The sequence below is a fragment of the Anguilla rostrata genome, chromosome 7, assembly GCF_018555375.3.
Source record: "Anguilla rostrata isolate EN2019 chromosome 7, ASM1855537v3, whole genome shotgun sequence".
Classification (NCBI taxonomy): domain Eukaryota; kingdom Metazoa; phylum Chordata; class Actinopteri; order Anguilliformes; family Anguillidae; genus Anguilla; species Anguilla rostrata.
The window spans coordinates 28,736,903-28,761,611 of NC_057939.1; the positions used below are offsets into that span (position 1 = coordinate 28,736,903).

At 40.9% G+C, this 24,709-nt stretch overlaps 1 protein-coding gene across 2 annotated transcripts in view; it reads left to right on the top strand.

Annotated features, from left to right (window-relative positions):
* Positions 1 to 18,411: 18,411 nt before the first annotated feature.
* Positions 18,412 to 24,709, top strand: part of p2rx3a (purinergic receptor P2X, ligand-gated ion channel, 3a) — a 50,596-nt gene continuing 44,298 nt past the window's right edge. The window contains exons 1-3 of one of the 2 annotated variants that reach the window (XR_010331003.1): positions 18,412 to 19,236; positions 20,119 to 20,254; positions 20,376 to 20,447. Coding sequence is in view for 1 of the 2 variants with exons in the window: in XM_064341930.1 (XP_064198000.1) it covers positions 19,115 to 19,236; positions 20,119 to 20,254; positions 20,376 to 20,447 (330 nt within the window). In the remaining variant the exon portion in view is untranslated. The remainder of the gene's footprint in view (positions 19,237 to 20,118; positions 20,255 to 20,375; positions 20,448 to 24,709) is intronic. The other variant, XM_064341930.1, reaches the window with a different exon arrangement.

Consider the following 24,709-nt stretch of genomic DNA (forward strand, 5'->3'; position numbering starts at 1 on the left):
GAAATATCCTCAATTTCTCATCTGTAGACGTTGGCAGGCTATAACCAAAAGTAGGCTACTGCTCCGCATAACAAAGTTTGAATTCACGTTATTTTGAAAATAATAAATTGGTTTGCGGCTGCAGATTTTTTTAAATGGCGGTTGAAATAAAACGCTGCGAGTACTCGACCAATCAGAAATGTTCAGCGCTTGCGCCCCACCCCTAAAGTTCCTGTACTTCGAAAGTACTACCCCCTGAGCAGGGACTTTTTTGGGGGTAAAATAAAGTCCCCAGAACTTATTACAGAATTTAGACCCTGGTTCCTGCGGTGGACACGCACTGAGTTCCTCAAAAGGTTCCTAGTTCCTGGGGAAAGTTCCTGTGGTGGAAACGCGGCTTTAATCTATATCCTGCACCTTTGGCCCTGTTCACACCTGGCATTAAAATGCGTCTTGGGTGATCCGATCACAAGTGGACAGCGCTAACTACAGGTGTGAACGCACCCAAGACGCATTGAGATCCGATCACTCAGACCACATTCGTAGGTGGTCTGGGTCACATATGGCCACATTCTTTTAGCAGTGTGAACACAAATGCGGCCTGTGCCACATTGAAGGACCGCCTAGTCAACTGACATCCTCTGCCTAAGCGGAAGTACGTACTCATTTGCGTGCCAGCAGCGTCATATTAAAGTATGAAACAACAAGAAGCCACACTGAATAAAAAATTATACCATGTCATTCTACAGTCAATATCTGGGACTAAATATTGAATAAATATACAACCTTACCATTGGTTTTACTCGTAGAGTTGTCGCTTTTGAGACTGAGCGGTCATATATTGTCTTGGACAATCCGTTTGTGAAATATACAGGCATTTGTTATGCCTGGGTACCTTCCAAAATAGCTGTGCGTAATACCACACGTGTTGTTTATGGCGTTGTCGCCCTTTTTAGTACAGTCTGGCATGATTGACAATTCATTTATTCAGTAGGTGAGAGTATTAGCTTTCTAAAGAAGTATAACATGTCTAATTTTGCTTTTGGAATAGCGTATCATAGGTCAGTGTAACCGAAAATGTTCTTATCGCATTCACTTATGCATTCACTCTGTGGTACTAGCAGTAAAAGACGCTGCACCTAAAGAAACGTCGTCAAAGATTTTTCGTAATTTCTTGGAAAATACTATTATTATTATGGGCATAGCTAAGATATATGTTTGCTGATAGACCTATCTGATATTGTTTTCTGGAGCAAAACAAGCGGATAGAACTGTATAATTTAGGTTGGTTCTCAAATCGCGAAGCTGGCTTTGTCCACGACGTTTGGAAATTTTGAAAAGCGCATAGAGACATATTACGAGTGCGTCAAACATCTTGAGCGATTTGGTTTGCCTGGAACACGCCAAGGAATAGACCCAGTCTTTTTTTGTTTTGATTTTGCCCACGCGCTAAGGTCTTTGCAAACTTCTTCTTTTAATTTCTGGCAGACTAGGCACAGGTAGTGCATTGCTGCAATAGACTGTATAAAAATATACCGGTTAAAAGCATATATATATATTTTTAACCTCCCGCATTTGATCTTTGCAAACGGAAATGATGTACGTGTTTATTTGCATATTGACCGGGGAAGTGAGATCCGATCACAACTGACATCCGTCTCAACTGAATCTGGACACAATCTGGATATATCCGGATACAAAGTACAGGTGTGAACAGGGCCCTAGAATCTGGGTCGTTCCATTTCAATAAAAAAAAAAAACACTTTATTTACAGTGCTTTTAAAGAAATTAATAGGATCCCCTGGTATGCTCCAGCTATAGACCATTTTCAATTTTGAATTGTGACAAAGCTATTTGCAAAAGTACTCACTAGTATACTAGATAAATATATTTCCCATCTTGTGCATCCCAAACAGTCTGGTTTTGTCAAAGGTTGTGTGGCCTCAGACAATATCAGATGTCACATCATTGGCATTGCTCCAAATTACCCATGCTCTTGTGTCGTATTCTCATTAGATGCAGAGAAGGCTTTCGAATGGTTTGCGCACGCTATGAGAGTCATCCAGGAGCGTCAGAGTTTGTACTGACCACGTCTACTAGACAAGGCTGCCCTCGTTCTCCAGGGCTTTTGGCCTTTTTCCTTGAACCTCTTCCATAAGCAAACAGGCTAAATCAGTCAGTATCTCCAATCATGAATGAATGAATCTTAGCATTCTTATAGCACTTTGCCAGATGCTCAAAGTGCTTTACAGTGATGAGGGGGACCTCACTTCACCCAGCACCAATGTGTAGCACCCACCTCTGTGATGCCTGGCAGCCTTTTTGCACCAGAACACTCACCACATATTAGCTAAAGTGGAGAGGGAGAGAACAATTTCTAGCCAATAAAAAAAGGGGATGATTAGGTGGCTGGTTGAGAGAGTCATGTTTGGAATTTAGCCAGGACATTGGGGATCCCTCTACTCTCTACGATTGTCATGGGGTCTTTAATGACACAGGACCTCGGCTTAATGTCTCATCTGAAAGACGGCATCTCCTTACAGCACAGTATGTCCCTCACTGTACTAGGGCATTGGGGTTTATTCTACCAGAGGAAGATTTCCCCCTGCTAGCCCACCTACACCTCTTCCAGCAGCAACTTAGCTTTTCCAGGTGGTCTCGCATCCAATTACTAACCAAGCCGACACTTGCTTAGCTTCAGCCATTTGGCAGAAGCAGGGTGCATGGTGATATGGCTGCTGGCATCATCAAAGACACATCAAATTTCACTATATGCTGATGATATCTTGCTGTATATCACAGATTTTTTCCAATTCATTGCCTCACCTTTTAACCCCTTAGTGCAAATTCCAAATATGCCTAATCCTTGCCCATTTAGGGGGTACCTTATTTAAAGCTTTGTAACTCCAGTTGGGAGCATCACAGAGACTTGAGAAATGCCTTGAATGAAGCTGGACATTTGTACCATTTACAATACTAACTTAGGTTTCTTTATATTCATAATTTAGGAAGAAATAAAGTGCCAGAAATGCAATTATCTAGGCAAAAAAGCAAAAATGAATTTGCTATTTGAATGTGTCCCTTATGAAGGTTTAAGATGAAACATTGATATCAGATTAAAAAATAATGCAAAAACATTATCACACAATGTAGTACAGTACCTAAATGTGTAATGTTTTCCTGTATGGGGATAGGACGACATTAAAACAATCAATATTCAACCGCGTTTTGGCAATGCATCCGATGCATGAAACAAATCCTACTCGGCTAACGACTTAGCTACCAACGAACGCTTACGTTACAGTGTGAAATATCCTCATTCTAAAATATCACTAACCTATTTAAAGACGCTCAGTTTCAAAAATTACATATATAACCGAAATATTTTGAGCAGTAGCACTTACATATGGACAATGAAATCTTATCTGTGTTCAGTAGAGAGATGGGGACAGAAAAATCAATGCTGACTTTCTCCTCTTCTGACAGTCCAGAAAACAGTATATCAGCTAGGTCTATCAGCAGCGTTCAGAAGTTTTAAAGAATAATCATATTTTCCATGAAATGAGGAAACTCATCGATAAAGTTTCCCCAGGTGCAGTGTCTTTTACTGCTACCAGAGTGAATGTGTAAGGAGGCGATGATGAGAGCAAACTTTAGATTAGCTATAAAACTCTAAAACTCTATTCCAAAAGTAAAATTAGACATGTTATACATCGTTAGAAAGCTTGTTCTGTCACCAATTGGATATATTAATTGTCAATCAAGCCAGATTGTACTACAAAGGGTGACAACACCGTAAACAATACGTGTGGTATTACGCACAGAAAGGGTACCCAGGTGTCACAACGGATTGTCCAAGACAATATATGACCACTCAGTTTCGAAATTGACATCTCTGCATTGAAGTAATGGTAAGGTTGTATATTTATTTCAAATTTAGTCCCAGATATTGACAGTAAAATGACATGGTATAATTTTAGAAAAAATTGATTGTTTCGTTATTCAGTGAGCTACGTTTTCACTGCCAAATTGGCATATCTTAGGGATATTGTTGGGTTTATCTTGTTGCTATGATGGAACACAAATTTTTAGTGGTGAAAGAATATTTTTATAAATACACTGGACAATAGTGTCTGTCGTGGTTGGGGGGTGTAGTTGCAGATGAGACTGCAGGGAGGGGGTGCTTGGTAAATGGACGACCAGCGTGACAATCGTGACTCTTCAATTCAGTTTATTGTCATTATACCATTCCAGTATAACAAAAAGTCTTGTTTGCCAGTCTCTCTGGTAATGTAAAAGTTATATATAAAGAGTTCAAGTTGTCATTGGTAGCATAAGTCATGGGTAGTATTACATAGTCATCATCGAAAGTATTGCACAGTGCCATTAATAATTCCCATTATTGCACAACCCGTGTCCATCGTTAGGCTTAGTAATCAGTGGGTGGGGGTGGGGGTGGGGGTCACTAGCTTTACAGCTTTTGGAAAAAAACTGTTCTTCAGTCTGCTGGTCCGTGACTGTATGGTCCGGTATCTCCTACCAGATGGCAGGGGGTCAAACAGGTGGTGGCTGGGGTGTGATGGGTCCCTGGTGATGCAAGGGGTCTCCTCAGACATCTCTTGTCAAAGATGTCCTGTATGGATGGTAGTGCAGTTCCTGTGATACGCTGGGCTGTTTTTATCACTCGCTGGAGAGCCTTGCGGTCAGCCACAGTGGAGCTGCTATGCCAGACTGTGATGCAGCTGGTCAGTATGCTCTCCACTGTGCATCTGTAAAAGTTAGTGAGGATCTGAGGGTGCATTGGTGAGCCTTTTTGATGAGAGAGGAGATGTGGAGGGACCATGATAAGTCTTGGGTTATGTGGACTCCCAAGAATTTAACACTCTCGACTCTCTCAACAGCAGATCCATAAATGTAGATAGGCGTGTGGTTTGTGTTGTATCTCCTAAAATCCACAATCAACTCCTTTGTTTTTTTGATGTTGAGGCAGAGGTTGTTCTTGGTACACCAGCCTGCTAGGAGCTCCACCTCCTTCCTGTATGCTGCCTTATTGTTGTTATGGATCAAACCCACCACTGTAGTGTCGTCTGCAAATTTAATGATGGAGTTTGTGTTATGCCTGGCGACACAGTCGTGGGTAAACGGGCTGAGGACACAGCCCTGCGGGAGCGCCTGTGTTCAGGATGAGTGTAGTGGAGGTGTGGTCTCCCATCCTTACAGACTGAGGTCTGCCAGTGAGGAAATCCAGGATCCAGTTGCATGTGGAGTTGAGAAACTCCATATTCGGTATAGTCCAAAATCATCTACTAATAAAGCCCAAACAGAGTTTGTGTTTTTTAACTCATAGTTTGGTTGCAGGAGCACTGAAAGTATGGGTTGAAAAATCTCAGGATGCCAGCGTCATGACCACTCGGGGGTTTATGCCAACAAGGTAAAGTAAATCAATTAATTTTGTTTGATTTCTGGTTATTGGGATGGGAGGTATGCCTTCCCGCGAAGTTATTCCTTGGCGGGGTGGCATGCCCCATACCCATACACTGAGAGTTTGGCACATTTCATGGTTCCCTACAGAAATAACCACATTGTCTCAGCCCTTAAAAACATTCATTTGTGTTAGTAAGGACTGTGAATCAAAGAGCCCCCCCCCCCCCCCAGTCTCCATCTGCCCCCCGAATCACAGCAGTCTAGATCTGGGACTGGCTACAATGTATGTGCGTTTGCATGCATGTGTAGGCATACCTCTCATAACCTACATTTATATGCATTACTGTTCACATTTACTCACAACAAACACAGTACAAAAAGAAATGATATCTGTAGAAAAACATGTATTCAACGTACAAAAATGCCAAGTTACTCACACATTGTAAATCATTAACACTTGCAAAATCTAGGCCTTCCATTAAAAGTACTGATATCAAAATTAGGCCAAGTTCCAAGAAACAATATTGGCTATCTTAGCTCACACAAATTAAACATGCCATATTCCAAAGCAATGCTGCTACTCAATTTCCTAAATTATTTAAACTATCTTGACCCTGTGTTTTTAAGTCTTACCATCTCAATGTGCAAATCCAGACCAGATTAAAAAGGCTAGTGTCCAAAGTTTATAACACTGTTCTCTCACAATATCAAGCCTCTTACTCTAATGAATTAATGGGAATGTGACTTTCAGGGCTGTGTCTGAATGGGATTGGAGTCAAATCTGGAATGATATATTTTCATCTTTCAAGAATCTTGCACACCAAGCCATTCATTTCAAATTTTCTCGTAGAACATATTTCATACCTGACCACAGACAAACTAATCTGCAATGATATATGTGATAAGCGAGCGCTTCTGCTGTAGGAAATGCCCCTCATATGTTTTGGTTCTGTGATACTGTGAAACATGAATGGACATTTGTGGCTGAGCTGTTGAGGGAATTTCTCTCTAAATCTTTACCTTTCTGTCCACTTATATACAACGGGTTACCAACAATGACTATATATGGTTACTTTTGTATTTATTGATTTTCATATATCCTCTCAAACACATTTATTATGTTTTTATGCGAACATTCGCTTTCATGTCTTGACATCCGAAGCGACAGAATGCATTCACATTTATATGTATAACTGGCAACAACAGCAGAAAACATGCACACGTTGTAAACAATTTGCTGTTTGATTACTTTCTCGTCGTCAATTCCATATAGGCTAATCGCAAAATGACAAGAATAGAACGAAAACTCGGACTTGCGTGAAAATTTAAATTAGTAGTGGTACAGCCACCGTTTGCTTTCCTTCGAAGTTACTGCTAGCCGAGCAGCGAAGTGTGCCCTCCAGATGCGAACCATGCACCATAAATTAGTCCATAGTCTTCCTGGTCTTTTCGTGGAATTGAAAAATGGCAGTAAAATTGAGTAAAATTACGGCAGTCTGAAAAAGCTAAAGGGACGATTACTAGAATTAACCTGTTATTTTACCCTGACAAAAAGTGCGGAAGGTGATTTCCAGTTTGCTTGTACTGTATCACCAATGTTAATTACGCAGAACTACCGCATACCTCACATAACTGTATCAAACGTTTTGAGTCAATTACAACGGGCTAACAAAGAAAATCCGGAAGAAAATATTCAGCAACCGAATTAATCCGTTTGAATGTTTTGGTAGCCTACGTAATATGCTGTCCCAGCACGAATGCTTAGCATTTTATAAAACGAATACTAAAGCAAGAAAAGAACAGAAGAGCACACATTATAATTCCAAGACGTTGGCAGGCTATAACCAAAACTAGGCTACTGCGCCGCATAACATACAAGTTTGATTTTCATATTTTCAAACATGGCGGGTAATGGCGGAAAATAAATACAAAAAAATGCTGCGAGTACTCGACCAATCAGAAATGTTCAGCGCTGCAAGCTCCACCCAAAAGGTTCCTGTACTTTCGGAAAGTACTACCCCCCGAGCAGGAACCTTTTTGGGGGTAAAATAAAGCCCCAGGAACTAAATTTAGACCCTAGTTTCTCAAAAGGTTCCTAGTTCCGGGGTAAAGTTCCTGCGGTGGAAACGCGGCTTAAGTGACTTTGATAGAGGGTTCATTACGGGGGCATGGATGGCAGGAGCTTCAGTCACAAAGACTGCTCAAGTGGCTAGTGTTTCAATAGGAACAGTAACTAATGTGACATTTGCATTTACAGTTGAGGCCAAAAAGTTTACATACACCTAGACATTCAAACTCAATTTTTCATAACTCCACACAATTCATGTTACCATACATTTCCTGCGTTAAGTCCATTATGGTATCTACTTTATTTCCGTAAGAGGTCATTTCAAAATAGCAGCTAAGAGACAGATTTATTTCAGCTTTTATGTACTATATCAGATTTTCAGTGGGTCAAAAGTTTACATACACTTTGTTAGTATTTGGTGGCATTGCCTTTTAATTGCTTAACAAGAATCAAATGCTTGGGGTAGCCTTCCACAAGCTTCTCACAATACTTTCCTGGAATTTTTGCCCATTCCTCCTGACAGAACTGGTGTGACTCAGTCAGGTTTGTGGACCTCCTTTTCGAGGTATGCTTAGGATCATTGTCCTGCTGGAAGACCCAGTTGCAACCACGTTTTAAATTTCTAGCTGATGTCTTGCAGTGTTGCTTCAGTATTTATAGATAATTCTCCTTCCTCATGATTCCGTCTATTTTCTGAAGTGCACCAGTCCCTTTTCCAGCAAAACACCCCCACGACATAATGCTGCCACCCCCATGCTTCCCTGTTGGGATGGTGTTCCTGGGATTAAAAGCCTCACCCTTTTTCATCCATACATAGCACTAATCATTATGGCCAAAAAGTTCGATTTTTGTTTCATCTGACCAGAGAACCCTCCTCCAAAAGCTTAGGTCTTCATCCTGGTGATCACCTGCAAACTTCATTCATTTTATGCCGGTCTTGGAGTAGGGGCTTCTTCCTTGCACGACAGCCTTTCAGGCCATGGCGATGTAGGGTTCTCTTAATGGTGGATGTAGATACTTTGGTACCTGATGTCTCTAACTCTTTCACCAGTTGCTTTGTTCTTGTCTTGGGGTTCAGTTGAACCTTTCGTCCCTGGGAGTTCACTTTTGCCTGCTGCCTGAATGATGCAGTGTTTGTGTGGTCCCAAGATTTTTATATTTGCATACAGTTGTTTGTACAGATTCTCATGGTGCCTTCATTTGTTTGGAAATTGCTCCTAAGGAGGAACCGCACTTGTGGAGGTCCACAATTTTTGGCTGAGTTGCTTAGATTTTCCCATGGTATCAAGGGCAAAAAGGCAGTGGCTCTAAAAGTAGACCCTTAAATACAGCCACAGGTGCCAATCAACTCCTAATTATGACAATTGGCTTATCAGAAGCTTCTAAAAAGTAATTATATCAATTTCTGGAATCTTCCAGACTGTTTAAAGAGACAGTATACTTAGTGTATGTAAAATTTTGACCCACTTGAATTCTGATATAGTGAATTAAAGCTGAAATAAATCTGTCTGTAATCGATTGTTTTAAAATTACCTCTGATGTCAACAAAGTAGATGCCCTAATTGACTGGCCAAAATAAATGTATGGTAACATGAAATGTGTGGAGTTGTGAAAAACTGAGTTCGAATACCTTTAGCCTTGGTGTATGTAAACTTTTGGCCACAATTGTAGATCTATGAGAAAGACATTAAGGTAAATATCAGTAAATAAGGTCATAAAATTGAGGTTGAAAGTGCACATTCGATGACCATGATGCTCATACATTTCTGTGATATGTAAGGAAAAGCAGAGGAGCAACTCTTCCACAGGTGCCTGAGAATGTCAATGCAGGATGTGATCAGCAGGAACAGTCCACTGCGTAGAGATGGATATTATTGTTGGGTAGCAGTGCATAATACCCTCATTGCAAAGACGAATGCACATTTGAGAGTTCGTGGTGCAAAAACTATAGGAAATGGTCTAAAGAGATGTGGTGAAAAAAAAGTGATATGATCAGATGAGCCATCCTTCACCATATTCTCAAAAAGTGGGCGAGTGCATGCGTGGCGTACACCAAGAGAACGGTATAGGTCTGAATCCTTAACCCCTGCAGTGAGGGGGTCCCTGACTCTGTTATGTAGTGGGGGCATTTTCCAGGCATGGTTTGGGTCCACTTGTCCCCTTAGAGGAAAGGGTCACTGCAAATCAATACAAAGTCATTTTGAGTCATCACCTTTATACTATAGTGAAAAATTTCTATCCTGATGGGAGTGGTGTCTACCAGGATGACAATGCTCTCATCCACAGGGCACGAAGGGTCACTGAATAGTTTGATGAGTGTGAAAATGATGTGAATCATACGCCATGGCCTTCGCAGCCACCAGATCTCAAACCAATTGAACACGTATGGGAGATTTTGGACCGACATGTTAGGCAGCGTTCTCCACCACCATCATCAAAGCACCAAATAAGTAATATCTTTTGGAAGAATGATATTCATCCATCTTTCCAGTAGAGTTCCAGAGATTTGTAGAATGTATGTGAAGGCGCATTGAAACTATTCTGGCGGCTCGCGGCCGCCCAACACCTTACTAAGACACTTTATGTCTGTTTTTTCCTTTAATTTGTCACCTGTCAGTATATATTTAAAAAAAACCTATTTTAAAAAGACAGGACAAAAGTGACATCACATCTTGTGACTACTTGAGTCCAGCAAGCAGTCAGTCAGTTGTCCCCAGCACATTAATCAGTGCTCTTCACTGCACCAAGATCTGCCCTGAGCATCATATTATGCTTTTATATTTGCTTAGTAGACGCTCTTTCTCGGAACAGCATGACCTTTACATGTTGTCCATTTGCACAGCTGGCTATTAACTAAAGAAATTCAGCAGGCTAATGGTAGTGCCTCCCCTGGGCTTTTAACCGGCACGCCCTCTGGTCTGCAACACTACTACTACTGCAACTACTGTCATGCTCAATTTGGCTAAGCTAAAATGCTCCATGGTTGCCATCTGGTGTATCTGCTATTGTAAACTCTCATCCATCTCTGTCTCTTTCTCTGTTTTACTTTCTTTTGCATTACCTTCCCTTGCTGTCTCCTCCTTTGTAATATGTGCCAGGTTGGGTGTTGGTTTCACCCTTGATGTGTTTATTTTGTGTCCTGCGTACGCTGGACAAATTAATTTTGTTGAATTTAGTTTTTGGGCAAGCCAAAGTGGCTTTATGGCTGGTGTGCGTACAAATAAACTGAGGCGTGCTGGGGTTACTGGTCCTGTTGTAATGTTGAGAGTGATGGTTTCTGCACCGCATTTATGAATGATTTGTAGGAGGTTTAAGAATGTTTGGGGCTTGGGAGGGGTTGTTTGTGCAGTTGAGGACAGTCAAAGTCTTGTTTTGAATTATTTATTTTTTTGGTGTTACGTAAAGTGTTTTGTATTTCTCGTGTCATTCATTTTTGTATTAAATTTTTTTTTTTCAAGGTCCTGGTTAGGGATGGGAATTGATAAGATTTTATTGATACCAATTCCATTACCGATTCTGCTTATTGATCCAATTCTTTATCAATTCCTTTATTGATACCCGATACATTTTCTGGGTGTAAAAAGCGTAGGCCTACATACAAGTTTTCAGCGTCAACTTACTTTATTTTCCAGCCTGAAATGCGATCATATTAGTAAATGGCTACACATGTCATCTAACATGCAAGTAAATCTCCCTGGATATGAATGAAATGTTTTTAACAGAAAATAAAATAATTAATGCGATTTTATCCACATAAATAGCTATACAAAAAGGCAAAATAAATGTTGTGGTCACGATCGCCGTCGTAGAAAACTTCAGTTAAATGAATTTGCATAATAAAATTTACCAAGCACAGGCTTACATTTCTTGAACCTCGTTGATATAGTGGTGTAAGCAGACTGTTTAACAATTAGCTATCTTCTAGCGCTAACCAGAGGTACGCTTCTATCAACACACCGCACACAGAACTCATAATATGTTGATATGCACTTATAGCTAGCCACCGCTACAGCATTTTCAGTATTATGGGAGCATGCAGCTGAAATCCTCTATGGAAAGCATCCTCACAGCAATCTTATCTACAATCAGTAGGCAGTTTTTTTTTTTGTCAGTGACATTTCCTTCTGACATCTACAACGGCAGTCGCAACCACAAAATTTATTTTGCCTTTTTTATATAGCTATTTCCATGGATAAAATCGCATTTATTATTATTATTATTATTTATTGGTAAAAGCATTTACTTCATATCCAGGGAGACAGCCAACTACTTGCACGTTGCATTACATGTGTAGCCATTTAGTAATACGATCACATTTCAGGCTAGAAAATAACCCGTTAATCCAGAGAAATTGCTGAGTTGTCTTACATTCTGTTGCAATAAAGATTCTATCAAGGCAGTGTCTGCATAGCAACGGATGCTGTAATGAAATTTTAAGTACGTCACAATGGGTATAACAGCTGTTTTAGAATGTCAGTACATCACCCGGATCATTTTTTCTGCCCAGATCAAATTTGTTGTGACAGCTGCCGTCCAAAAAAAAACACCTGAGACACCTGCATACCTGCGTGCCTGCCTCCCCCAAGGCGTTACATCATTGTTTTGCAATGCGCAGCTGTCGTAAAAACATGCTGGCATCGATAAGCGGAATCGATAAGCTTGGAGGCATACAATTCCCTATGAATAGGACAACTTGGAACCAGTTCTCAACGGGAACCCATCCCTAGTCCTGGTTGTGCGTGGGTGCAGGTGTGCCTGTGTGGGTGCATGTGTGGGTGAGTGTGTGTGTGTGCCCATCCATGGGTATGTGTGTGGTCCAAGTTCTGGGTGATGGGTCCTTTCTGGGTCTTTTTTTGACTTGTTATTGTAACTAGATGTTTCATTAAACCCTTCACGCACATGCCAAATCTTCCCAATCCTTGCCCATTTAGGGGGTACCTCATTTCAAGCTTTATAACTCCAGATGTGAGCATCACAGACACTTTAAAAATGGCTTAAATGAAGCAAGTCATTTGTACCATTTACAATACTAACAATACTTACATTAGTTTATATTGATAATTTAGGAAGAAATAAAGTGCCACAAATGCGTTGTCTAGGCAACACATCAAAAATGTATTTGCTCTTTTTTAGTTTGCAATGAAATACTGAGAGATCCCATATGTAAAACAGGTTAAACTATACATGTCCTGGATCAAAAACTCCTTATCCCACAAGTGCATAAAATCTAAGGGTAGATATGCAGAACTACTAAAGATTTATGAAGTAAAATAGTAAGCAGTGCACCCAGTGTCTCCCAAGTCTATCCAAAATGTCTAAATTATGCATTGCTGTAAATCACAACATAATCATGTATTTCACTACAAATCAAGTGTTTTGACTCAACTCACTTTTGCATAATTTGCAAGTGGGAATTACAAGCTTTTCATCGGTACAGTGGTCTAAAATATCTAGGGGTCCAGAAACATATCCAAAATCTCTCCTAAAATACTTTTTGTCCATTATAAAGCATATAAATGTGCCCCTTATGAAGGTTTAAGATGAAACATTGATATCAGATTTATAAATAATGCAAAAACATTATCACACAATGTGGTACAGTACCTAAATGTTAACTCTCGCATGTTTTTCTGTACTCTACAGTATTTAATGTTTTTTTTGTATGGGGATGGGATGACATTAAAACAATTTTCAACCGTCCACCACATTTTGGAAATGTTCCAGCTCACATCACATCCGGTGCATGAAACTCAAACCCTGCTGAAGCTACCAACGAACGCTTACGTTACAGTGTGAAATATCCTCATTATAAAAAAACCACTAACCTATTTAAAGTCACTCAATTTAAAAAATAATGTATATAACTGAAATAGGTTGAGCAGAAACACATATCAACGCAGAAATCTTATCTGTGCTCAGTAGTGTAGGTACACTCAGTCAGTCTTTGGTGTCCATATAACAATAATGACTCTCTTTAAGCTCATCTGGCACGCATCTGATGACATCATCTGTGCACGCAGCATTCTAGATCCCTGTCACACACCAACGGTGTGAAGATTTTCCCCCCACCAGGTATAAATGTGAGGGATAGCTATCGCTAGCTCTTTTCCTGCATGGTCTCTTCCTGCCCCTTTCACCCACTGTCCTTTGAGTTTTCACATACTGTGGAACTCCTATGGGCCTAACTCGAGTTCTCACAACTCTGTAGAACTAATTCAAAGGCTTGTAGAATGCCTAAGATTGCTGCTGTACAAATAAAGTTGCTGTACGCAGTAACCAGGCTCTTCAGACTTAGCTTGCCTGCTGCGACTAAACGCTGTTTTATACTTCTGCATAGTCTGCATAGTTTGCGCAGTTTGCGTTGTGTGCGGCGCTCACGAACGGACAGATCATTTATACTTGTGCGGCATGTTGTACATGGTGTGCAGGCCACGTAATTAGATTTTATTACTGACCGTTATAGTTCTAAATAAAATACCTTCATTCATATTTCCAAACCTTCTAAATACTGCACCAATGACTACAAAAATGCTCAGCTGGATGTAACTTGTTGCAACGAAGACATTCACCTGACAAAAGCACGTTGCCTAAAGGTTTTGTGAATCAACTGTTATAATGCCAGTGACCTCACGTCGGCAGTCAACCAATCATATTCTTTACGGCATATGCGGGCACTGGTTGCTAACTGCGCGCTTTTAAATTCTTGAGGAGGTACTCGGCCTCAACGCGTGGTCTGCAACCGTTGCACATGCCGCACATTCTGCACATCCCCTACGCAGACCTATTTTTACATGTACTACGCAGAAGTATAAAACAGCCTTAAGCCTAGCCCATCCGGCATGGAAACCAGTGCACACCTAGTGCTGCGCCAGCTAACCACCACAAAGAACCTTTCCGACGATTGACTGGGGGGATGAACAGTATCGCCACTGCTAAAGAACAAGGACTCGGCTTGCGCGCCACACACCTGGAAACCTCCACAATTTCACAACGCCAAGACTGTTCTCTCCAGGACCCCACAGCGACCACCGGAGGCCACTACCTGTGTGAATGAACGGACAGTAAGACTGAGCAAACTTTCCAGGCAAACAGAAGTTTAGCTTAGTCTGTATTGAGTTTAATGTGATATTGTGTGTTTCCATTCTGTCTTTTAAAATAATTTGCGCTGGCAATGTAATAGAACACAACCACACACGTGGTCTTCCTCTCTACCTCTTTCTCCCCGACCAACTTTCCAACCCTAACGACACCACACTCACAATATAGTCAATAGTGAAGAATAACTAGCTTTGTTGCGTGTATCGCTTAAGGCCTGAAGCTACACTTCGCTCTCCGGCACTACCGGGAGCAATACTCCTTTGTAGCTGAGCTAAGTTATTAGTCATGCCAGTAACACTATACATATTGACACTACACATACGCGCCTAATCCGCCATTTGTATGTGGCTATTATTGTAGCAGAATTATTTGCAAATGCGTAATCAGATTTGTGCACAGATCTGTAAATGCGTACATAAATCTGTAAATGCGTAGGCTACTCAGATCTGTAAATGTGTACATAGATCTGTAAATGTCTGTATCATCAGTTACAACGCAGGCAGGCCTCTCAATTGGCTGTCTTTTTACACATGATTTTTGCTACATTTCTGCCGTGGTAGAGATCTGCAAATGCGTGTCGCGATTTGCAAATGTGTGTGCTGTGTGGAGATTTCTAGGTTAACTACGACTCCCATGGTGCACTTCGATATGAAACATCCAATCGCCGAGTTTAATTAAAATTCTGCGTATTTACAAATCTGATTACGTATTTGCAAATAATTCTGCTACAATAATAGCCTCATACGTTTGTCCTTCCCCCTTTCGTCCACAAAGGGAAACTTTCACTCACGTACCCGAACACACACGCACCCCTACCTTCCTGTATCTAGCATAGCCTAGTTTTCCCCATTTAGATTAGTTTGTGTATGCTCTGCTTGTACTTTTGTTTAATAAATAATTTTATTAAGCTTCTGTCTGTTTTGATGTTGCTAGAACATGAGAATCTGCATCAAAATAGCCTATCCAGAAGTATATCCTTCAGGTAATCATAAATCTTTGATATAATTATTTGATCATTAATATTTGTAATATTGATTATTAAGTTCCAAATTTATGGTTGGATAGTCTAGATAACCGTAATTTTATGAGACTGATTTTTAATTGTTATATCGCTTTGCGTGGGAATACAGAAGTATAATCCCAACGTAAGTGGTGCCCCATGTAAGGCTATATTGTCATTTCCCCAACAGTAGATAGAAACAGAGAGAGAGAATCAATGCTGTCGTTCTCTTCTGACTTGGTCCAGAAAATAGTATCAGCTGAGTCTATCATATGCCCTAGCCATGCTCAGAAGTTCTCAAGAATAATAATATTTTCCAAGAAATGACGAAAATCATTAATAACGTTTCGCTGGATGCAGTGTCTTTTACTGCTCCCACAGAGTGAATGCGTAAGGGGGCGATGATGATTCACAACTTTCAGTTACACAGTGCTATAAAATGCTATTCCGAAAATAAAATGAGTTATATTATACATCGCCAGAAAGCTTATTCGGTCACCTACTGGATAGATTAATTCTCAATCAAGCCAGGTTGTACTAAAAATACTGTAAACAACGTGTGGTATTACGCACAGCTATTTTGGAAGGTACCCAGGTGTCACAAATTAATGTATATTTCACAAACGGATTGTTGAAGACAATAAATGACCACAGGACCTTGAATGGAGCATGTGTAAACCAAATGTGAGTATATTTGTTCTATATTTAGTCACAGATATTGATAATAGACTGCCATAATTTTATTCTACTATTATTCATCTTGTTAATTTCTGTGTTCAGTGAGTAGCATTTTTCACATCTGTACTGGGATACCTTCGGCTATTGTTGGCTTTATCTCGTTGCTATGACGAAATACAAATTTTTAGTGGTGAAAGAATGTTTTTCTGAATGCCTAGATAGACACTATTGTCCAGTGGGTGGGAGGTGGGGGGTGTAGGTGCAGATGAGACTGCAGGGAGGGGGTGCTTGTTAAATGGAGGACAGGCGTGACAACGCTGGCACTTAGAAACTCAGCAAAGTTGTTTTCAGCATAGTTGTCCTGAATCGTCTACTAATAAAGCTAGAACACAGTGTTGGTGTTTTCAACTCATAGTTTGGTTGCAGGAGCACTGAAAGTATGAGTTGAACAATCTTATGACGCCGGCACCATGGCCACTAGGGGATTGCGGCAACAAGTTAAAGAACATTAAAAGTCCTTTTTTCGTTCTCTTTTCCTCTCTCTTCCTCTCCTTTTCTCCTAATTAAATTCTCCGATGAGCAAGACTGTATTTGTGTTGTTTATAGAGGAAAGTCCATTTCCTCTATGGTCTCTTCTCCTCCCTCTCATCTCCAGTTACACATAAATGCAATTTGAAGGGTGTGACCTCATTAGCCTCGTCTGTCCATTTATTGCCTCCAGCGATCATCTCTGTCTTTCTTTCTCTGTTTTCCTCTGTCTGTCTTTGTGCCTGCCCATATTCTAACACAAACTGAAACTTCTTCAGATTGCACCAAGGCTTCCCCTGACTCCCTATAAGTAACCTTTCTATTTCTTTATTTGGATTTCCTTTTGAATACTGTTGTAGTTAGAGCTTTGTAAAGATTTACAAAGCTCTGTCTAGTTGTACTTTATTTAGTTGCAATACAAATTGCAATACAAACTTTTTGAAAGAACAGTTTAAGTTACATTACACTTATTTATTAATAATGGGCATCTGTGTCTTGGTTATACTGCATTTCTGTATTCCTGAGAGTAACACTCATGTTTTCCACTTCTGTGAGTTGCTTTGGATTAGAGCGTCTGCTTAATAATTGTAATGCAATGTCTGTCTGTCATTTGTTTTGGTTTCCTTTTTTTGGTTTTTTGGTTCTCTCTTGCCCTGGGTGTCTGTGTCAATAATTTCTGCCCATAAATGTTGTCTTTACTGAGTAAAATATTTGGAGAGTAAAGATACTTCAGGCATTGAGTGAACTGTGTAGATGCTTGAGAGATGTTGCATTTGAGAGAGTAACCTATGTGTATACTGCCATAGTTTCTCAACATAAGTGGAGTGTTCCTGAGCTGTCAGTGTTGTGGGGAAGGCACCCATTATTGGCGCTATTCTCTACCCACCCCTCCCCTCATGAGGTGGCAAGAAGAGGTGAGGACCATGTGCCTGTGGCTCATCGCGACTGACCAGGGCACCCACCGGGTCTGCACTAAGAGTCCTTACTAATGTACACACAGGCAGGGACCGGTGTGAATGCAAGCAAGACTGAAATCCTGCTCTGACCTTTAGTGCAGCTTAATAGGGTAGAGTGGAGTGCATTCTGGGTTCTTGTTTGTGTGAGATTGCATGGGCGCATGCGTGCTGTATGCTAATGAGTCAGATTACAAAAAACAAACTGGTTTGTTCCACTGTGTTAGACAATAGTATAGCGCTTTAGCTGAGTGTGCAAGTACATTCCATTTCATAAGGAATAAGAGTTGATAAGTGAAGCAGGTATGAACTAAACAATAAGGGAAGGGACAGGGTCCCCTGTGTGGCCTCCTAGTTTAGTGACTAGTTATTAAGGTGCATGACGGTCATGCCTCTTCCCTGTGCTGCCATCAGTAGTAGAATGAGCTTCATACAGTGATCAGGACAGCAGAGACACTGGGCATCTTTCTATTCACACTGATCTTTTATCTTTCTATTATCACCTTCCACACCCCTTCCAGTCCCCACCCTCCTCACCCCAACTCAAGCATTGCCACCTTTTTACTGCTGCATCTCTAATGTGCTGTTGTTACAGCACTGTACTCTGATGGGGCGGGGGGGGGGGGGGGGGGGGTGGTGGTGGTCATTTTAAGTTGATAATTATTACAGTGTTGTACAGTGTTGATTATTTTTATTTTATTTTTGATAAGCTGTACTGCTCCTGGCTGTGAGTGCTCCTACCATGGCTTCTCTGCGCCCCGGTTCACGCAAGTACTCTTGTTGACTGCACTAATATTTTCCATGTTGTGAGTCACTTTGGATGAGAGTGTCTGCCAAGTGACAGTGTCATATGTCTCGTCATGTAATGTCATGTAATGCAGTGGAAATGATGAACTCCTGTTGCCCTGTCCAGCCCCTTCCCCCAATCCCTTGCAGCCCCAGAGATATGTGTACAGGAAGAAGGGGGAAGTCATCCTGATAAGGAGATACAGAGATAGAAAACTCTAGGGAAAAGGAGGGGGAAATTGAGATGATTCATGAGAGATAGAGAGATGTAGAGATTGGTAGAGTGGGAATTGTGGTGAGAAGGAGAGAGCTAGGAAGTGAGGGGAGGGACTAGTAATAGAGGTAATGTGTGTGTGAGAGAGAGAGATAGAGAGAGAGGGAAGGAGGGAGAGAATGTGCGTCAACAGGTGAAAAGACAAAACGGCTGTGGAGCACCAACCGTTTCCAAAGTTTTCCTTTAACCGTCTACAGAGGAGTAGGGAGCTACAGACAAAAAAACACCCAGACCAAAAATTTCACATTCACAGGCACACACTCGCACATGCACCAAGAGAGACAGGCAACACGCACACAGTCACTTAGTACAGAGTTCTTGTAAAGATGATTGGTTGTGTTCGAGATTTCTTCACTTACGAAACCACCAAGTCTGTGGTAGTGAAGAGCTCAACCATTGGCATCTTCAACCGCGTCGTTCAGCTGCTTATCATAGCCTACTTTGTGGGGTCAGTACCAAGAGTGTGTGTCTGTGTGTGAGTATGAAAGGCTGTGTGTTTGCGGGTGTGTGTGCGCCTCAGCATGTGCCTGTGTATTTCTGAGAACATCTGTTTGTGTGTGCCAGCATGTGTCCAAGTGTGTGCATATGTGCGTGTCCTTTTTGGCTTTAACTGCATTGCAGTCACCTGTATGTAAAATTGTGTGTGGTAGAGGTTTTTTACTCCTGTATGTAGAATGAGTGCTACAGGTTGTTAGCGCTGTATGTAAAATGAGTGTGTGTGCTGCTGGTTGTTAGCGCTGTATGTAAAATGAATGTGTGTGGTACCGGTTGTTAGCGCTGTATGCAAAATTTATGTGTGTGGTACCAGTTGTTAGCGCTGTATGTAAAATCAGTGTGTGTGGTACCGGTTGTTAGCGCTGTATGCAAAATTTATGTGTGTGCTGCTGGTTGTTAGCGCTGTATGTAAAATGAGTGTGTGTGCTGCTGGTTGTTAGCGCTGTATGTAAAATTAATGTGTGTGGTACCGGTTGTTAGCGCTGTATGCAAAATTTATGTGTGTGGTACCAGTTGTTAGCGCTGTGTGTAAAATGAGTATGTGTGCTACAGGTTGTTAGTGCTGTATGTAAAATGAATGTGTGTGGTACCTGTTATTAGCGCTGTACACAAGATGAAAGTGTCTGGTACTGGTTGTTGGCACTGTATGTAAAAGGAGTGTGTATGGGTACAGGTGGTCAGCCTTGTATATGAATGCAGCACATGTGAAATCAGTGTGAACAGAAAAGTCCATATATTAAAGAATGAACAGAATTGAACTAGAATTGGGAAATTGAATAAAATGAAATCAGCTGTGGAGTTTTTCTCTCTCTTTTCTCTTTGTTCCTTTCACCAGGTGGGTCTTTCTGCATGAGAAGGCCTATCAGGTGCGAGACACGTCCATCGAGTCCACGGTCATCACCAAGGTGAAGGGCTTGGGTCTGTATAACAACAGAGTCATGGATGTAGCGGATTATGTCACCCCTGCTCAGGTCAGCAATGCAACAGTAACTACAAATATTAACACCGCACTGGAGACTAAAGAGGCAAAGTGTTGCTGACAGTGTTGCTGGAGTTTGTTGCTGGTCTGGTGTAATTTATGTTTTTTTCCAGGGTGCCTCTATGTTCTGCATAATCACCAAACTCATCAGCACAGAAGACCAGATTCAGAGCAACTGTGCAGAGGTGAGACACTCTCACAGCCAAGGTTTTATATTTATGATTTTACCCCTCCAATATGGACTGTCCAATTAGTTTATGTTAATGCATACCACAGTACTGTCAATTAGCAAATACATAGACAAGCGTGCACTCTTCTCTGAAAAGTGGGATGTCAGCCTCACATTTTATTGATCATGCAGTCCACAAGTTAATCTCATACAGATATAGGGCTGAGTCGGAGAAGAAGGCTTCATGTGCAGATTATGCAGACAGACTGTTAGGTGCCCAATTCACTACAGGGAGTTTCTGATGCGTTAGAGGGGGTTGCTGGTAGGGATGGGCATTTGGATGATTTTTAGTGCTTTTAGTATCTGGGGAGAGTTTGGATAGAGTATTCGTGTGCGCATTTACTCCAGTGATTATTGCTATTTTGGCAGTTCCATTACTTTCCCCATTTTTACCATTTCCACGATTTCCTCACTTTTCTATGCTTTCTGTGGCTTTTTGGCAGTTTTTGATGGGAACTGTCAACCTTAACATAGCCTACAGTGTTATTTGTAGCCTATGGGCTAGGCCAGTGGCACCAGAACTAGCTTTGAAGTGGGGGGGCAGCACATGGGCAAGTAGCAGTGACGTCATGATTAACAACAAGGTCTCACACTTCGGTGTGGATGAAATTATTAGTAAGCCAATGTGTTGTATTGTGGAAATAACTAAGGGTTTTCGTATTTTGTTTAATTCTAAAAATATTACTAGAGAAAAGCTAATGTTACTGCTGGACATAGTGTTGGTGGGATGAGTCATTTTTATATACAAACAGTCTACATCCCTTGTCTGCACTTTTTCCTGGCTAGCAATCTCAGCAAGCTAGCATGCTACAGTTGAGGCCAAAAGTTTACTTACTGCTAGTGTAAAGATATTCAAACTCAGTTTTTCACAAGTCCGCACATTTTATGTCACCATACATTTATTTTGGCAAGTCAATTAGGGCATCTACTTTGTTCACATCAGGGGTAATTTCAAAACAATCAATTAGAGACAGATTTATTTCAGCTTTAATTCACTATATCAGAATTCCAGTGGGTCAAAGGTTTACATACACCAAGTTGACTGTCTCTTTAAACACTCTGGAAGATTCCATAAATTGATGTAATGACTTTGTAGAAGCTTCTGATTGGCCAATTGTCATAATTAGAAGTTAATTGGCACCTGTGGCTGTATTTAAGGGCCTACCTTTAGAGCCACTGCCTGTTTGCCCTTGATACCTTGTGAAAATCCAAGCAACTCAGCCAAGACCTCAGAAAAAAAATTGTGGACCTCCACAAGTCTGGTTCCTCCTTTCTAAATTGAAGGTACCATGAGCATCTGTACAAATATAAAAATCTTGGGACCACACAGACACTGCATCGTTCAGGAAGGAGGCACAAATGAACTCCCAGGGCTGAACGAACCTTGGTCCGAAAAGTTCAACTGAACCCAAAGACAACAACAAAGGAACTGGAGTTGGAGGCATCAGGTACCAAAGTATCTACATCCACCATTAAGAGAATCCTACATCGCAATGGCCTGAAAGGCTGTTGCGCAAGGAAGAAGTCCCTACTCGAAGACCGGCATAAAAGAGCCAGAATGAAGTTTCACCAGGATCACCAGGATGAAGACCTAGCCTTTTGCAGGAGTGTTCTCTGGTCAGATGAAACAAAAATTGAACTTTTTGGCCATAATGATCAGCGCTATGTATGGAGGAGAAAGGGTGAGGCTTTTAATCCGAAGAACACCATCCAAACTGTGAAGCATGAGGGTGGCAGCATCATGTTGTGGGGGTGTTTTGCTGTGTCCCTTTGACTGGTGCTCTTCAGAAAATAGATGGCATCATGAGGAAGGAGTATTATCTAGAAATACTGAAGCAACACCGCAAGACATTAGCTGGAAAGTTAAAACTTGGTCGCAGCTGGGTCTTCCACCAGAACAATGATCGTAAGCATACCTCCAAAGTTGTAACAAAATGGCTTAAAGACAACAAAGTGAAAGTATTGGAGTGGCCATCACAAAGCCCTGATCTGAATCCCATAGAAAATGTGTGGACTGAATTGAAAAAGCAGGTCTGAGCAAGGAGGCCCTCAAACCTTACCAAGTTACACCAGTTCTGTTAGGAGGAATGGGCAAAAATTCCGGCAAATTATTGTGAGAAGCTTGTGGAAGGCTACGCCAAGCGTTTTTGTTTAAGTTAAGAAATTAAAAGGCAATGCCAGGAAATACTAACAAAGTGTATGTAAACTTTTGACCCACTGAAAATCTGATATTGTACATAAAAACTGAAAGAAATCTGTCTCTTAGCTATTTTGAAATTACCTCTTATGGAACTAAAGTAGATACCCTAATTGACTTGAAATTAAATGTATGGTAACATGAAATGTGTGGAGTTGTGAAAAATTGAGTTTGAATGTCTTTAGCCTAGGCTAGTGTATATAAACGTTTGGCCTCACTTGTAAATGCAGATGTCACTTTAGTTACTGTTCCTATTAAAACACTAGCCAAAATATACCAAAACTTAGTCACTAAAAGACTGTTTACGATTACATACATTTGGATTCCTTGACACACACACGATATAATAGCTGAAAAATACTTCTGGTAAACAAATTCACTTGCATGTAGCCAAAACAGACTTGGCAATGTCTCCCGAAATATTTATTGAACTTTCCCACTGTTCGTTGGAGACAAAGAGATTGTAATTCTGCTTGTTTAACCTGAAATATGTCATTCAACCTCGATGCATCTGCCTAAAAGGTTTGTGATACATTTTACCCCATGTTAGGTTTTTCCCCGCTCTCCCCTACATTAAAGGTGTGCCGTTATCGTTGCTTTTGTGCAATCAAATCCGTGCTTGCTTGGCCCTGAGGTACAATCACACTTGAGTGAGTAGTTTTATACTTTGTTCACACATTTTACAGTAATGCTGTCTGTAACCCTGTGGCCTAGCCAGAAATCAATATTTGTGAGGGCCGTGAAAATATTGGGTGGACTAAGAACCAATGTACATGAGGTCTGAAGCATATGGCAAGCATACAACATAACTACACGCAGGCTTTTGACTGACATGGACATGAAAATTGATCAACAAAATGTAAGCCTACATAAAACCCAAAATATAAAAGATAATTATCTGCTGAACATTTCCATTTATGGCCATGTGAAGCCTAGCCTACTGTCAGCTCACTATTGAACTGTTGAGCTTAGGGAACTAACTTTCTCTTTGCTCAAACCTCCACAACAAGCTGATTTAGCCCAACAAAGTTATCCAGCTAACTAGCGAGGTCCTCACTTCAATGGCTAGCCTTGGTTGTTAGTTTCTGAATTTTGCTTGTAAATTTCTCCTCTGTTGCTAAGTGTTGTTTTTTCAGTTCAATTTACCAGCTCCAGCTGCAAAATGCATAATGTATGTACATACATACAAACACACTCGCACGTTATACTTACTTTCTCCTGATAAACGTGAATGTGCTCATTATGCAAGATTGGGGACAGCAAACACTGGCACACATGCTCGCCACCAACGTGATGACAACCAAAGCCACTTTTCTTACTTGAGTTTATTATTTATCTTATTGTTTCACCACTAGCTGTTTTCCCTTCTCATACCTACACAATGGTGCTCGCGGGCTAAGATTAAACACTTCATTTCATCCAGCTAACACTGCCTATCTGCTGTATTGTTGGTGCATTTTGATATACTTTGATTTGATTTAATCACTCTGCTATCTCCGGTTATTAGACTAGTTATTAAGAGGCAGAATATAGCTTACCTTTGTGCAAATGCAGCTTGCTGTATCTCTCTGCAGTATTGACCTGTACATGTCTAGGCATGAAGTGTCCAAGTTTTATCCACAATAGACACCAGGTTTCTCTTTAGCTATAATGTTGCAGACAACGTTGGAGCTAGATGTGGGAGGAAGTAGTATATAGCAACTGTCTCTCAGCAGGGATTGGTGGACTGGAGTGTTAATCATCCATTTTCAAAAGGTCTATATTTTTGCAGCATATAATCTACAAGGCTGAACTTCAGGACAGTCTCTCAGACCAGCCTTTCCTACAAATGTAAACAACTGAATCATGCTAGCGACCACTCTGCCTTGCCTGCCTGAAACCCACATTGCGTCTGTTGGCGCACGATGAAAGGTGACATTTGAAAACAACCACCAAAAGTGTGTATGTGTGGGGGTTTTTTTAATTGTATCCAACTCGATTAAGTTATGAATACGATAGAAACGGCTAATGACTACTGACAT